This window comes from Pangasianodon hypophthalmus, chromosome 17, assembly GCF_027358585.1.
Source record: "Pangasianodon hypophthalmus isolate fPanHyp1 chromosome 17, fPanHyp1.pri, whole genome shotgun sequence".
NCBI lineage: Eukaryota > Metazoa > Chordata > Actinopteri > Siluriformes > Pangasiidae > Pangasianodon > Pangasianodon hypophthalmus.
The window spans coordinates 18,395,006-18,408,085 of NC_069726.1; the positions used below are offsets into that span (position 1 = coordinate 18,395,006).

Consider the following 13,080-nt stretch of genomic DNA (forward strand, 5'->3'; position numbering starts at 1 on the left):
TAGTGTTTGAATTATTTTTTGTTTGTTGTAGTCGAGTTTAAGAGACTCCTAAATTAGCTGCACTCCCAAAGCCTTTACTCACAAAGTAGCCTGGCTTTTAGGATGAAGTTGTCTAAATGAGTTGTCTACAGCTGTCACGAATGAATGAATGAATCAATGAATGAATGAATCAATCAATGAATGAATGAACGAATGAACGAATGAACAACTGTAGTAAAGCGGTTGCTAAGCATGACTCTCAGTCCCCTTCTACGCCATCCACCAGTAAAAAGTAAATACTTTTTTTTCCAGAAATGAATGTATACAAGTTCGTTAACATTATTTACATTTGTTATTAACATTAAAAAAAATTCAACAATTAAAATGCATTTAAGACAACGAAAAATGTATATTCAATGTAATATGCCCAAACTAGGTAGTTTATATAGAAACAGCAAAAACGTACTAATCCAGGTTTTTCTGAACATACTAAACGAAAGATGTAACATGGCAATGCAAAAAATATGCAACTGTTCATACTGTAACATTTACGTAGCATTTTTGGGAGGTCAGCCGTGTCAGAGCTTGGAAACTTTCAGAGATAAAGTTGCAATTTTAATGTATTTTCTGACATGGGAAGGTCTTCAGGATCGAGGGCTTTATAGATTCTTGGTAACATGACAAGCTGCATTGTTTCAGGCTTATTAACTTTCACGGACATTCCGAAACATTAAATGCAACTATAAACAGATAAAAAGTGTTTATTAAAGTATTCATTACTGTATTTATGTTTTTAAACATTGTTTTAAATAAAACAGATCAGTGCCACCAATTTGCTGTGGTATAAAAGAACTAAAACACTTTGGGACGTGCTGTTATTGGAAAGTAATAAACTTTATGGTGATAACGGTAACACCGCTTCACGTTGGACAGCGTCACACCATCCAATAATTATCTTCCAATAACTGCACACTCCAATATGTTTTATTCCTTACATAAAGTTCTAACCTTTATAACATTATCAATCAGTTTCAGACTAGTTTCTTACCTGCACCCATGGATAGGTGGGGCCTAGCTCCTCGATCAGCTCCGCCCACTTGTCAATCACCTGGCGGATCTCTCCAGGCTGCATCAATGGGAGGGTGATGTCAGACCACGGATGGAAGCACATGACCTTACTGAGAGGGCAAAAAAAAACAAAGCAGATAAATAACAGTTCTTAAAACGTAATCTCATTTTTATCTATAACATAAACATACACCGGAACCTCTTCTTCTTTGGAAATTTAGTTGTTTCTTATTGTTCTATTCTTTCTGACTTGAAAGAAATCGAACTAAAGCAAGTCCATAAATTAAGACAATTAAACCTAGTCATTCCATTAGGACAAAAAGAAATGGCACCCTATTAAAGGAGGATGAGTTAGTGTGTGTCTGCGGTAGCTAGCATGCTACAGTGGCTGAGCTGCATTACTACAAAATTTAGCACATTCTACATTTAGGAGGCGCTCCTTCTGCCTTTATTCATCATTTTGTCATTTTCAGCTCTGAAAGCTTAGCCCTAAGTTTTGTGGCTGTCACTAAATGTAAATCAGCTGTGCCGCTGCTTGCCATTTATTAACTTATACATGTAAATACTAAGAAAATCAGCAAAACTTTTGTAAATCTGGCAGAAATCTTTCGTTCTTAAAGATTGATAAATGAGACCCGTTGTAGCATAGTTCTCACTATTTTGCATAACATGCATGTATGGAGACCGACTGTCTAGAATTGCACAAAATGTACATGGTTTTTCTGTATCCTGAACTCTGTATTAAGAACCAAAAGTTGGCAAAACAACATGAGCTTTGTGTGGAAGATACGGGGCAGGTCACAGGAGGCTTCGCTGCACTAGCACACTTCGGCTGGAGCACTAATTAGCTTCCAACACACGTCTCTGATTCAGAGGAGCCTCTGGAGACTCGACGGTTCAAACCGATATAGAGAGACACACAGCGTGTAATTTTAGCTGATGATATTAGTCAAAACATTGGACACGGGAACTTTACAGACTTGCAGCACCACCTAGTGGCAATACAAAGCGACAACTTAGATTTCACAAAAGATTGGTCTGTAGGTCTGAGAGTAAATAATGTATATTAGGTTTATGATGTTCAGTTGGTCTCAGTTATCCAAAAGCTAAGGCTTTGTGTCACTCCACTGCTCTACTGTTACAATACAGACTTAAATTTATTGATTTCAACTCTGTTCTTGATTGTTACAGTATATAGTATCGCATGATGTTCAATAAAAAGTACGTTTTTGCTTCTATGACAAATTAAAGTGGTTTTTACTCAAAACAAGTAGTTTTACTTATTCACTTTATCCACTGCAAAACTTTACAGTTTAACAAGTGAAAATATCTTGAATATAGTCAAATTTATCTAGTATTTCCCAATATAAGATTACAATAAACTTTTACTATTTTCAAGCTTGAATAGTCTTGTTCTATTAGCAGATCATTTTTCAAATTTTAAGCCTTTATTTCCAGAAAGACCCACAACTTTTCGCCAATAGAATAAGAAACTTTAAAGTATGAAATAAGTACAAGCATCTAAAAACAGACTCGATAACTGTGAAGAATTATATCACAATATGCTTTTCTGACATATCAAGAATATTGTGATATTGTTTTATTACTTTTTTTAATATATTTAACTACAAACTGACAGGAAGCTGCTAATTGGGTGTTAGAATTTTACGGATTTTTTTCTTCTTTTCAGTGTTAAATGTATTTTTTATTAATAAATGATATATACAAAATAAGACATTTATCTTTGTAGACATTACACAAATCATCAAATAGTTGTTTTTTTTTTTCCAACCCTGTATTGCAGGTAATTTGTTTGCAAACCTGCACATCATGATACATATTGCGTATCATGATACATATTTGGGAATCATGATATGATGTTTTTGATATGATGATTGCCCACACCTAATATATATATATATATATATATTACATTTTATGTTTATAGGTTTCAAAAATGGTGCAGTGTTTCAGAAAAAACATCAAAATTTAAAAAAAAACATGCAATAAACAGGTTTGGAAGGAGAGAAGACAGAATACAATACATACTACTGTACAGTATAATTTTTTATAAATCAATACTGAGAGCCATTTGCTCTTTATCTTTACTCCATTAATAAAAGTCAGAATAACACAGAAAAGAAATCTACAGAAGTCACTCTTCTTCATAAAAGGGGACAAGAAGAACCAGCCGAATGCCTCCCATAGCACAACAGAGCTAGTGTTTTTTCCTTTAATATGTCACCCATCTGTACATGTAGTACATACTGTATATGGACACTGCAAGGCATGCTATGCACCAGCCTACAGTGCATAAAGTAAGCTAATGTAAGTAAACCATAACCATAACTTTTGTTGGTGTGCTAGCAAACAACAACAGGCGTGTTCCACCTCATTAAGGAAGTACACCAGTGCTGTTATAAGTCATGACTCTATAACCTCTCAATATTGATTTCTGCTCCATTGCTGCAAATTAGAAAACACAAAATCATTTAGCCTGGCCCTTTCCCTTTCGCTAGCATCCTCTCTGGAGAGCAAGTGAGGCTTTTGTGCTCCAGGACAGTTAGCACTTTTTAGCTGAGCATTAATGAGCAAAAGAGAAAAAGTTTATTCACACCTCCATCACTGATGAACCTCGCTCTGCACACAGTAAAGAAGAGCTTTATTTCTTTATCTACAGCCATCCTGCTTGCAGTGGGCAATAAAATACACCTGATGGAGCAGGAATATCTAGCAGTCAACTATAATTCAAGACATATTGCCACATGGTCCAGGAACGCAGGTTATAGGTTAAGCATGTGTTGTATAATTAAATAACAACACATTATTGATCTGTTTATTGGCAGGCGTCCACCGTTCAAGTCTTTTCTATAGAAACTATAACCTATTACAACACATAACACAAGCACATAATAATATACACCTGTGACTATCCTTGCAACTGTCAGAGCTGCCGCTATAGAAAATGAATCAGCACCTTCTGACCAATCAGAATCAAGGATTCATCACAGCTACTGTATAAATCATAATACTGAACGTACGGTATATTGTAATCATGGACACTTCAAAATATCACTGTCTTTCGACCTAGATGACAGCTTTCTTAGTTTACATTAGACAAATTCAAAAGGTAGCATTAGATGTATCCTAAGTACCTTAAGAAATCTCTTTTCACCCTATGAAGGTTTGATGCAAGTAATGTTGCTCCAACCACTCCAACAATTCAAAACCAAATTTCCCCAATTATCCCTAAATCTAGTCAGTCAGTCAGTCAAGGTATGTTTTTTCTGCCAGTTTCCACCCACCAGCCAGCTCTCCCCTAAACACATGCTTCTTCTGGGACATGTGAAGCCAGTCAACTGCATCACTTCAAACTGCTGCTCATGCTGCAACACAGGGCAGAGTAACACACTCAGAGCAAAGTGCTATTTGCCCTCTTCCGCATACATGAGCTCACAGATGCCCAGGATTGGCTAGTGATGCTGTGATTGACAGGTGAAAGAGTATAACATCCCTCCCACCCAGACAGCACAGCCAGTTGTGCTCTCTTGGCTCCTGGCCACAGGTGGAGAGCTCAAGAGCAGATCTATTTTTTGGCCAAAATGTAAAGATAGTCTTCTCACCCAAAATCCATTCTATAAATAAATGCATACATATTTCACATAATTCATTAAATCAAGACATGATATATATTGGTTGCATGTTTTATATGACAAAAACCTGCAGTTTTTACAGGGGTGTGTAGACTTTTTATATCCACCGTATCATGGATCTTACCAATATTAAAGTTTGACAGAAAATTAGAGCACGGCTCAATGGATGCTACTGGAACTAAAGGAGTAGATGGTTGTTTACCAATATAGTATTTGACCAATACAGTTAATTGTTTATCACTGTTATGTAAAAGGGGATGAAGCTTTCTCACCAAACACCTCTTGCAGGTTTGGACTGGAACAAAGGATGATGATCTGAACCTGTATGACACATAGATGATGTTCACTTAGAAATTCTGTTTCTATACAGAAACTGATTTATGATTGAGGTATACACAACATGAACAATTCAGAGTAAAGCCATTAAAAGCCAGTCAAAGTGGCCATATAACACGATGCTACTAAAATGACAGATTGATTCTACTGCTGAATATACAGTACATGCTACACTGCCTGTCATAAGACAACATGTCATTTGGATGTCACCTGTTACCATGGTAACATGCTCCATGTTAACAATTACTATTGTTTCTATAGTAACAGTTAGCACAGGGACTTATTGCGGACATTCCACATAAACTGATTTATAAAACGTTTCATTGTTTAATAAATAAAAATTGTTAGTGTTAGCAAATTGCTGTGGTATAAGAGGAATAAAACATTTCAAGACATGCTGAGGATGTCCGTGAGCTCATGTATGCGGAAGAGGGCGGACAGGGCTTTCCTCCGAGTGTGTTACACTGCCCCGTGATGCAGCATGAGCAGCAGTTTGAAAAGATGCCGTTGGCTGGCTTCACATGTCTTAGAGGAAGTACATGTTAGCTTTAATAATCCCCCGTTGGGAGCTGTCATATAACAGGGGAGAACCTGTGGCTGGGTGGGAATTGGCAGGTATCACGATATTGCAGAAAAGAGTATTGTGACAAAATTGATCGCGATATCAATATTATATTGTCATTATCACCCAGCCTTAATTATGTGTTGATTGTCTGTCATGTCCTACAGCTCACTTGTAGTAACCCTGCTCATGTATCTAAAACAGCAAATACTTTACCGGGATCTGGAGCATCCTGCTGCAGTGCAGGGAAATCATTATCAAACAGGAAAGTGCTGTCATAATCAGGATTCACCTAAATGGAATGATTTAAAAAAAAAGATCAGTAAACATTATGTAGATTGTGGCTGTATTTCAAGTTTAACATCAAGTTTAATGTAATAACTTGCAAATGATCACTGAAAATATCACCAAAAATATTTCACCCACACGTTTCAGGAAACTATTAAATAATTAAATAACGTGCATGGGAGATGTGAGAAGAGTCAGCCAAGAATATTTATCCCATTTAGAAAAAAAATGTTGAAATGATTCTTAACTGTACAAGGACAAGTGAAGAGAGTAAAGAAAGGAAAAGAGAAATCATTATTTCTTTGCTTAGAGGACATTTTGTAATGAATGCAAAGACATCAGTTTCCTCAGCAAGCTGGATTTTTTTTAACGCTTCAATAAAGGTACCCACAGTGCTCACGGCTAAACTTTCATAAGAAAAAGTGACACTGAAAACTGCTCAAGCAGCAAATGTTTTCACAAAGTGACACAGATACAGAAGACAATGAAGAGAAAAAGCTGAATCTGGATATAATAATCTGCATTTCTTGCACTTTGATATGAAATATCAAATACGAAGCACTTTATAAATGTGTGTGCAACTGAAGCACAGTCTTTAGTGCCTTAACCAAGAACGTATGCAGGGCACCATAACCTTCTAAACACACATTTCCTTATACATCTGATCCGAGGGGTATTCCCGCCTCACACCCAGCATTCCCAGGATGTTTTCCAGGTCCAATGGGACCCTGGCCAGGATAAAGCACTTACTAAAAATGTTAGACCCCATAAATGCCTTTATAACCATGGTGGGATGTAACCATGACAACCAGTGTAATTAGCAGTTTAGGTCAAGCCTGTATTTACCAGCACTGTTGCCTTTTAACTAATCAATTTCATCATACACAATGTAATTATTTATAGGCTACAGTGCATGAGAATGTGACAAGAACAGAACAACATAACACCCTCTGAGACGTAACCTTGATATGCATGTGTGTGTGTGTGTGTGTTTTCAGCTGCTGTAAGTAGACAAGCAAGATAACAAGAATATCGCCTGTAATAACATTTCAAAATATAATGTACAAGGCAGCGTAAACCAGTGTTTCTCAACCAGAGCTCTGCTGACCCTTTGTGGTCCATGGCATAATTACAGGGGGTAGGTGGGATTGTCTCTAAAAATATTTAAGTTTTGTGTAACGGGTACTTTTGTTAAATAATTCAAAATATATGATGTCCACTGGTTGGACCAGAACTAATTTAGGAGTTTCACAGCAACTGGGGTGAATATAAGCTCACAGCAGTCATATATCTTGCACTTATATCTTTTATGTTTTTTTATCTGTAAATAATTTTGCAAATTATACTCACTGGCCACTTTAATATGAACACCTGCTGATCTGCTCATGCAATTATTCAATCAGCTAATTATGTGGCAGCAGTGCAATGCATAAAATCATACAGATACAAGTCCAGAGCTTCAGTTAAAGCTCATACCAAATATCAGAATGGGGAAAATATGATCTCAGTGACGCTGACTGTGGCATGGGTGTTGGTGCCAGACGTCCTGATCTTCTGGAATTTTCACACACAGTAGTCTCTAGAGAATATACAGAATGGTGTGAAAAACAAAAAACATCCACTGAGTGGCAGTTCTGCAGGAGATGAGAAGAAAATTACAGTAACTCTAATAACCACTCTTTACAACTGTGGTGAGCAGAAAAGCAGTTCTTCTGTCAGCCAAAAACAGGAATGTGAGGATAGCGTGGGCACAAGCTCTGTTCAGAACACAAACTGTTCCGTTTCAATGGACTATTTTGTGTAGATTCATGATATCTAATCCTAATTAAGCCAGTTCCAGGTTGTAACACTATTACTTCAGTTCCAGGCAGGTTGTAACACTACAAAATGTGGCAAAGTTCAAAATTTCTAAAATGAAAATAAAGAAAACTGCATATCAGTGTTGACTATATCACATATAAAGTAAATGTTTCTGTCACCTCTTTTAGCTTTTTTATGCCACACTGAAGTGTATCTGTGTAGATGAATAGTGTTTAGGAGGGTCTCACCTCCCCATTGGCTCTGGTGCTCCCGGGACAGAGGGGATTGTTGGGGTCATGACGAGGGATGTTGTCCTCCGGCACCTTCTCCACCTGCCCTTTCCATGGCCGTTTCATCCGATGGGCCGAGACCAGAACCCAGGAATCACGCAACGGGTTATACCTCAGATGCTGGTGCTCTGAGACAACAAGTCATAAAGGCTAATCTGATCTGATCTGATCTGGTACTGGACTGATGTAAAATGCCAAAGAAGAACAGTTGTCCGGAAAGATTGAATATTTATATTCTACATGGTCTAAGAGTTGTCAAGACATAAACCTAGTTGAATGGTAGATTGGTGAATTACAGGCAATGTAATGTATTGGCATCATAAAAGTTTTTGGTGAGAAAAAGTTTTTGGTGCAAAAGGATCACTTAGACTGTTGGGGAAAATAGACTATTTGGATTATTAATAGTATAATAGTAGGAATATTATCAGATAAAATCCAGATGTAGTCCAAATGCAGAAGTTTATTCAGGTGACTTGTCACGAGATGACATGTCAACTGTGTGTGTGTGTGTGTGTGTGTGTTACCATATTAAGAATGTTTGTGTGCTGCTGAACAGAATGACAGTTAAAGGGAGAATAATCCATGCAAACTGCACAAGTGTGAAGAGAATAAGGAAAAAAACAAACATGGGTCGTGCATGTGAACATATAATAATTACCTCTGGGATCAAACTGGATTTTGCTTGCAGTCTCCGTGGTGTCCATGGCAACCTATATCCTATAAAACGAGCTAAAATACAGGGTTATTACCCCACTGTTCGGAAACATTAATACTAATGTTACCCGTGATCATTCAAAACATCAGGAGGTAGGAGGCAAGTTTCTTTTCTTTACACATGAGTGTGCGCACATGGGTTTGCGCAATACTAAGAAATAATTTCACTGGATTTTTCTTCAATAATACTATATTAAATAATTTCAAATAAGCATTTCACCTAAAATTAATTTATAGTATGTTACTTCTCATTTTAATCATTTACCTTCTTGTTTAAGCTACACAGAATAAATAAAACTATATATTTAAATGCGCATTCAAGCGCCGTGTTGATGTTCAGAATTGCACTGTTGCATCGCGCTTCCTAGTACAGATCTTTCATTTCATTGGTTGATAGCTCTTTAAGGTGACTCATGATTGGTCGAAATTAATAAGCTCATGCACGTCATGGTCACCGACTTCACTGGTGGTTTGCCATGCTAGTCTTTTAGCTAGCAGAGGTGTCTGAAGGAGTTTGAATGAAAGTGTGTCAGGTGTTTTTTAGTTGTTAGGTTTTTTAATGTTGCATTGCAGATAATTGGTTTCGACATAATGTTTATAACTAGAAAATTGCTGAAACTCGTGGTGTTTGTCGGAGTGTTGGTGTTAGTCATACAGTACTTACATTACTGGTTAGCCAGTAAACAGTATGTGTTTACAAAAGAGGACGTCGCCAAACTGGCCAAACAGTACGCAGGTGAGTTCAATAGAAATGACTGAATAACAAGTGGAATGCTGTAGTGATCCTGAAATGCATGCAGATGCAGCCAGCTGATTAACTCTGAAGCATGTCAGATGCATCTAGCTATGTGCCATGTGTTTCTATACTCAGCTTGGCATTCAGTTTCTTAGCTAAAATTATATTTCTGGTTATCAGAGATGGCCATTTGATCTCCAGCCTGATATTTGCCTCTGAGATTAAAGGTCACTTGACAGACTGGCTGCTCTGATCACCACTTACATGACAGATCAATATGAGATCAGATTGAATGCAGAGGCATGGCTACTCCAGCTCTGACCTCAAGTCAGATTTCTGAGAGGTCTGTTAATTATTCCTATGCAAATAATTCATTCGTTCACTTATTCGTCTCTGGTAACCGCTTTATCCCGGTAAAGGGACGCAGTGGATCCGGAGCCTATCCCGGTAACACTGGGCATGAAGCAGGAACACACCTTGAATGGGATGCCAGTCCATCACAGCGCACCATGCACACACACATTCAGATATATGGACAATTCATCATAGCCAATCCACCCAATGTTTTTGAGAGGTTGGAGGAAACCAGAGAACCCAGAGGAAACCCAGACAGACACAGAGAGGACACTGGACCCTGTTCAGTGGCAGTGCTACCCATTGTGTCATTGTGCTTCCTCTTATGAAAATGATGTATATTTAATTAACAAAGTGTACTTTGATCATTAGGATTGAGTAACTGAAAGTCGGTCATAGTGAGCTGTATAAATTTTGACCAAAAAGGGTTATTGGCTACTTTTTTTTTAAACATATATGCTCAACACTGGTACTATATTAATACATTACTTTCTGTGTTGCCAGGTTAGACTTCTATGAAAACATTCCCAGAATGTAAATCCCAGATCTGTCTAACTTGTATTTCTCTTCCTCTTTCTGTGCTTGTGTGTGTGTGTGTGTGTGTGTGTGTGTGTGTGTGTGTGTGTGTGTATGTGATCCTGTAGGTCAGGATCATGAGCAGGCATTCTCTAAAGTAGTGGTGGAGTTGCGGAAACGCTACCCGGGCCACATCCTGCCTGACGAGGACCTGCAGTGGGTGTTTGTAAATGCCGGGGGTTGGATGGGCTCCATGTGTTTGCTTCACGCCTCCCTCACCGAGTATGTGCTGCTCTTCGGGACCGCCGTTGACACAAGTGGACATTCAGGTGAGCACGCTTAGTTACGTAGATTGACATAAGATGAATTCAATCATTTGTGCCCATGACCTAGTGCAGGCAATCATCCTTTTTCTCCTCCATTCCTCTGGTACAAAGCAAGTTGCTTCTTGTTGTGTTATATACAAATACAGGTTATCTCATTGGTTGCTCTTTGAAAGGTCAGGGTGGGGTTTGATTAACCTTTGAGCACACTGGCAAAGCATAAAATCCACATTGTACAACAGCTTCTCCATAGGAACGCAAACCCTTTGCTGAGGCAAAACAAAAATCCTTTTTTTTCAGGTCGATACTGGGCCGAGATATCAGACACCGTAATTTCTGGGACTTTCAGGCAATGGAAAGAAGGATCAACTAAAAGTGAGACTTATTACCCAGGTATGAAAATCATTAGAAATTCATAGTGTCCATTTGTCAACATCTTTTAAAGGAATACTCCAGCATTTTCAACCTAATCTTTATTTACCACAACTGTCATGTACAAGAAGTTCAACATGTTTCCCTACACAGAGAAAAGAACAGAAAAGCACTTTACTCAAAATGTCCTTATAATAGAAGTGTAAGGGCAGTTGTTGGGAATGTCAGTAAACACACATGAAAAACATGTATTTTTATATAACACTTTAGTGAATTCTTTAGTCAAAGCTGTTTGTTAATCAAGTATGAAATCTGTATGATTCATACTTTCAAAGATTTTTCAGAACAGAAAATCTGTGGTTTTGCTTTACCAATATAGCTGAAAATAAGCATGCACGTGGCTCACTTGACCTGCCGAAACAACAATGCCACTAAACATTCAGCAAAACGCAAACAATTGATAGTGGTATCAGTTTGGTAAATTTGGTTTGGTAAAACATCCTGTCATGTCTCTAACATTACATAAATTAGGGGCTTAAGATTAAAATGTAATGGTTGCATTATATTGTTGTATTATAAACATGTATTGACAGAATTCAACAACTGCCCTTATTATAAGTAAGTTTCAAGTAAACAGGTTGTTTTTTTAAAGTTTCTCAGTACAGTACAGTGAAATCTGCCAAAATTCATGTCTGTGGTAATCTCACATAATCTCACAGAGCAGTAACTAGAAATTAGGTGGAAAAAAACACTGGAGTATCCCTTTAACTTGTGGTAGGTATTCTCGTAATGGACGTTTTGAGGAAACAATCTTAAACAGTTCAGTGTGTCACCGTGTTGTGTGATTGGGTTCGGCTTCGACAGGTGACACAATCGTGCACTCGGTGGGCGAGGCGACTTCGGTGCAATGGACTGCAGGGACCTGGATGGTGGAATACGGCAGAGGATTCATTCCATCCACACTGAGTTTCGCGCTAGCAGACACGGTGTTCAGTACACAGGACTTTGTAACACTCTTCTACACCTTTCGTGTATACATGAAGTGTCTGCTACTGGAGGCCAGTACTTTCCTGACTGAAGCTGGTGTCTTCTAAAGACCACAGTGATCTCCAGTGCCATTGTACCACTTCAGTGCCATCCTGTAACAGACTGACATGCAAGAGAACAGACAATCTAAGCTTATGGACTGGACTTTCTCAGGCAAATAATGACAGCCTGCAGAAAAAAGTGAGATGGTTCTCATAACATAAATGACATCTTGATTATCCTACGTTGGGGCAGAGTCTTAATTATTAGTCATTGTACATCCATCAGATGTAAAAATCCAAATCCGTCAGATATAGGAACACCGAATTGTTCATTACTTACAATACCTCACTGAATGCCTTAGACTGTGAAGAATTACTGTCACCAGAATGTTGTGTGAATTGTTTATGGCAATCATTTCTGTCAAGCTTTTCTCCACAATAAAACTTTGTACTGTTCTGTGCTGTTACTTACATGTGCTTGAAACTATCTCACAAGTAATTGCTTGACTGTCTGAACTGTCTTTCATTTCCTTCCTAGAGCTGCTATTCTCTCAGGTATCCAGTGGATCCAATTAAAGTTATGCAATATAACTTCTGTCCTCTAATAGCACTGTAGAGCGCCATAGGGTTAAAAGGATCCTTGAAAATTGTATTGTTTCTTAAAGACAGGTAGCACACAATGATGGTGGCTGGTCGTGATATTAGATGGGAGGGCTAAAATCTAGGTTCTTTATTTGTCACATACATTATATACATGTGATGTATTAATGTAGTGAACTGTTTTTCCTTAGTGCCTTGTCCCACAGTACAACAGTGATACATAAGTACAACAGAATATAATAAAAGCAGAATATAATGAATAAAATAGAAAAATAAAACAAAATAGACGAATAGAATCTATTAGACAAAATATAGATGTTATATGTAAAAATATGTTTAACATCTATAAATAGTTGCAGCAATGCATTATATCACAAGGTCCCATCAATGGTATAAGAATGGGAAGGAAAAAATGGGCAAAATATTATGCAGGTTCCCACCAGGGTCCTTTAAGTCTCTGT

At 37.8% G+C, this 13,080-nt stretch overlaps 2 protein-coding genes across 5 annotated transcripts in view; one reads left to right on the forward strand and one right to left on the reverse strand.

Moving 5' to 3' along the window:
• Window positions 1–8,796, reverse strand: part of galt (galactose-1-phosphate uridylyltransferase) — a 93,266-nt gene extending 84,470 nt beyond the window's left edge. For all 4 annotated transcript variants that reach the window (XM_034312310.2, XM_034312309.2, XM_026942480.3 and 1 more), the window contains exons 1-5: window positions 8,635–8,796; window positions 7,935–8,104; window positions 5,815–5,890; window positions 4,973–5,021; window positions 1,028–1,157 (exon numbers count right to left, since the gene is read on the reverse strand). In XM_034312310.2, the coding sequence (XP_034168201.2) occupies window positions 1,028–1,157; window positions 4,973–5,021; window positions 5,815–5,890; window positions 7,935–8,104; window positions 8,635–8,680 (471 nt within the window). In that variant the 5' untranslated portion in view covers window positions 8,681–8,796. The remainder of the gene's footprint in view (window positions 1–1,027; window positions 1,158–4,972; window positions 5,022–5,814; window positions 5,891–7,934; window positions 8,105–8,634) is intronic.
• A 349-nt stretch (window positions 8,797–9,145) lies between these two features.
• sigmar1 (sigma non-opioid intracellular receptor 1) lies at window positions 9,146–12,490 on the forward strand. The gene is made up of 4 exons (XM_026942733.3): window positions 9,146–9,426; window positions 10,425–10,625; window positions 10,920–11,012; window positions 11,856–12,490. The coding sequence occupies exons 1-4, from the start codon at window positions 9,282–9,284 to the stop codon at window positions 12,083–12,085; spliced, it is 669 nt and encodes a 222-aa protein (XP_026798534.1). The 5' UTR covers window positions 9,146–9,281; the 3' UTR covers window positions 12,086–12,490.
• The last annotated feature ends 590 nt before the right edge of the window (window positions 12,491–13,080 follow it).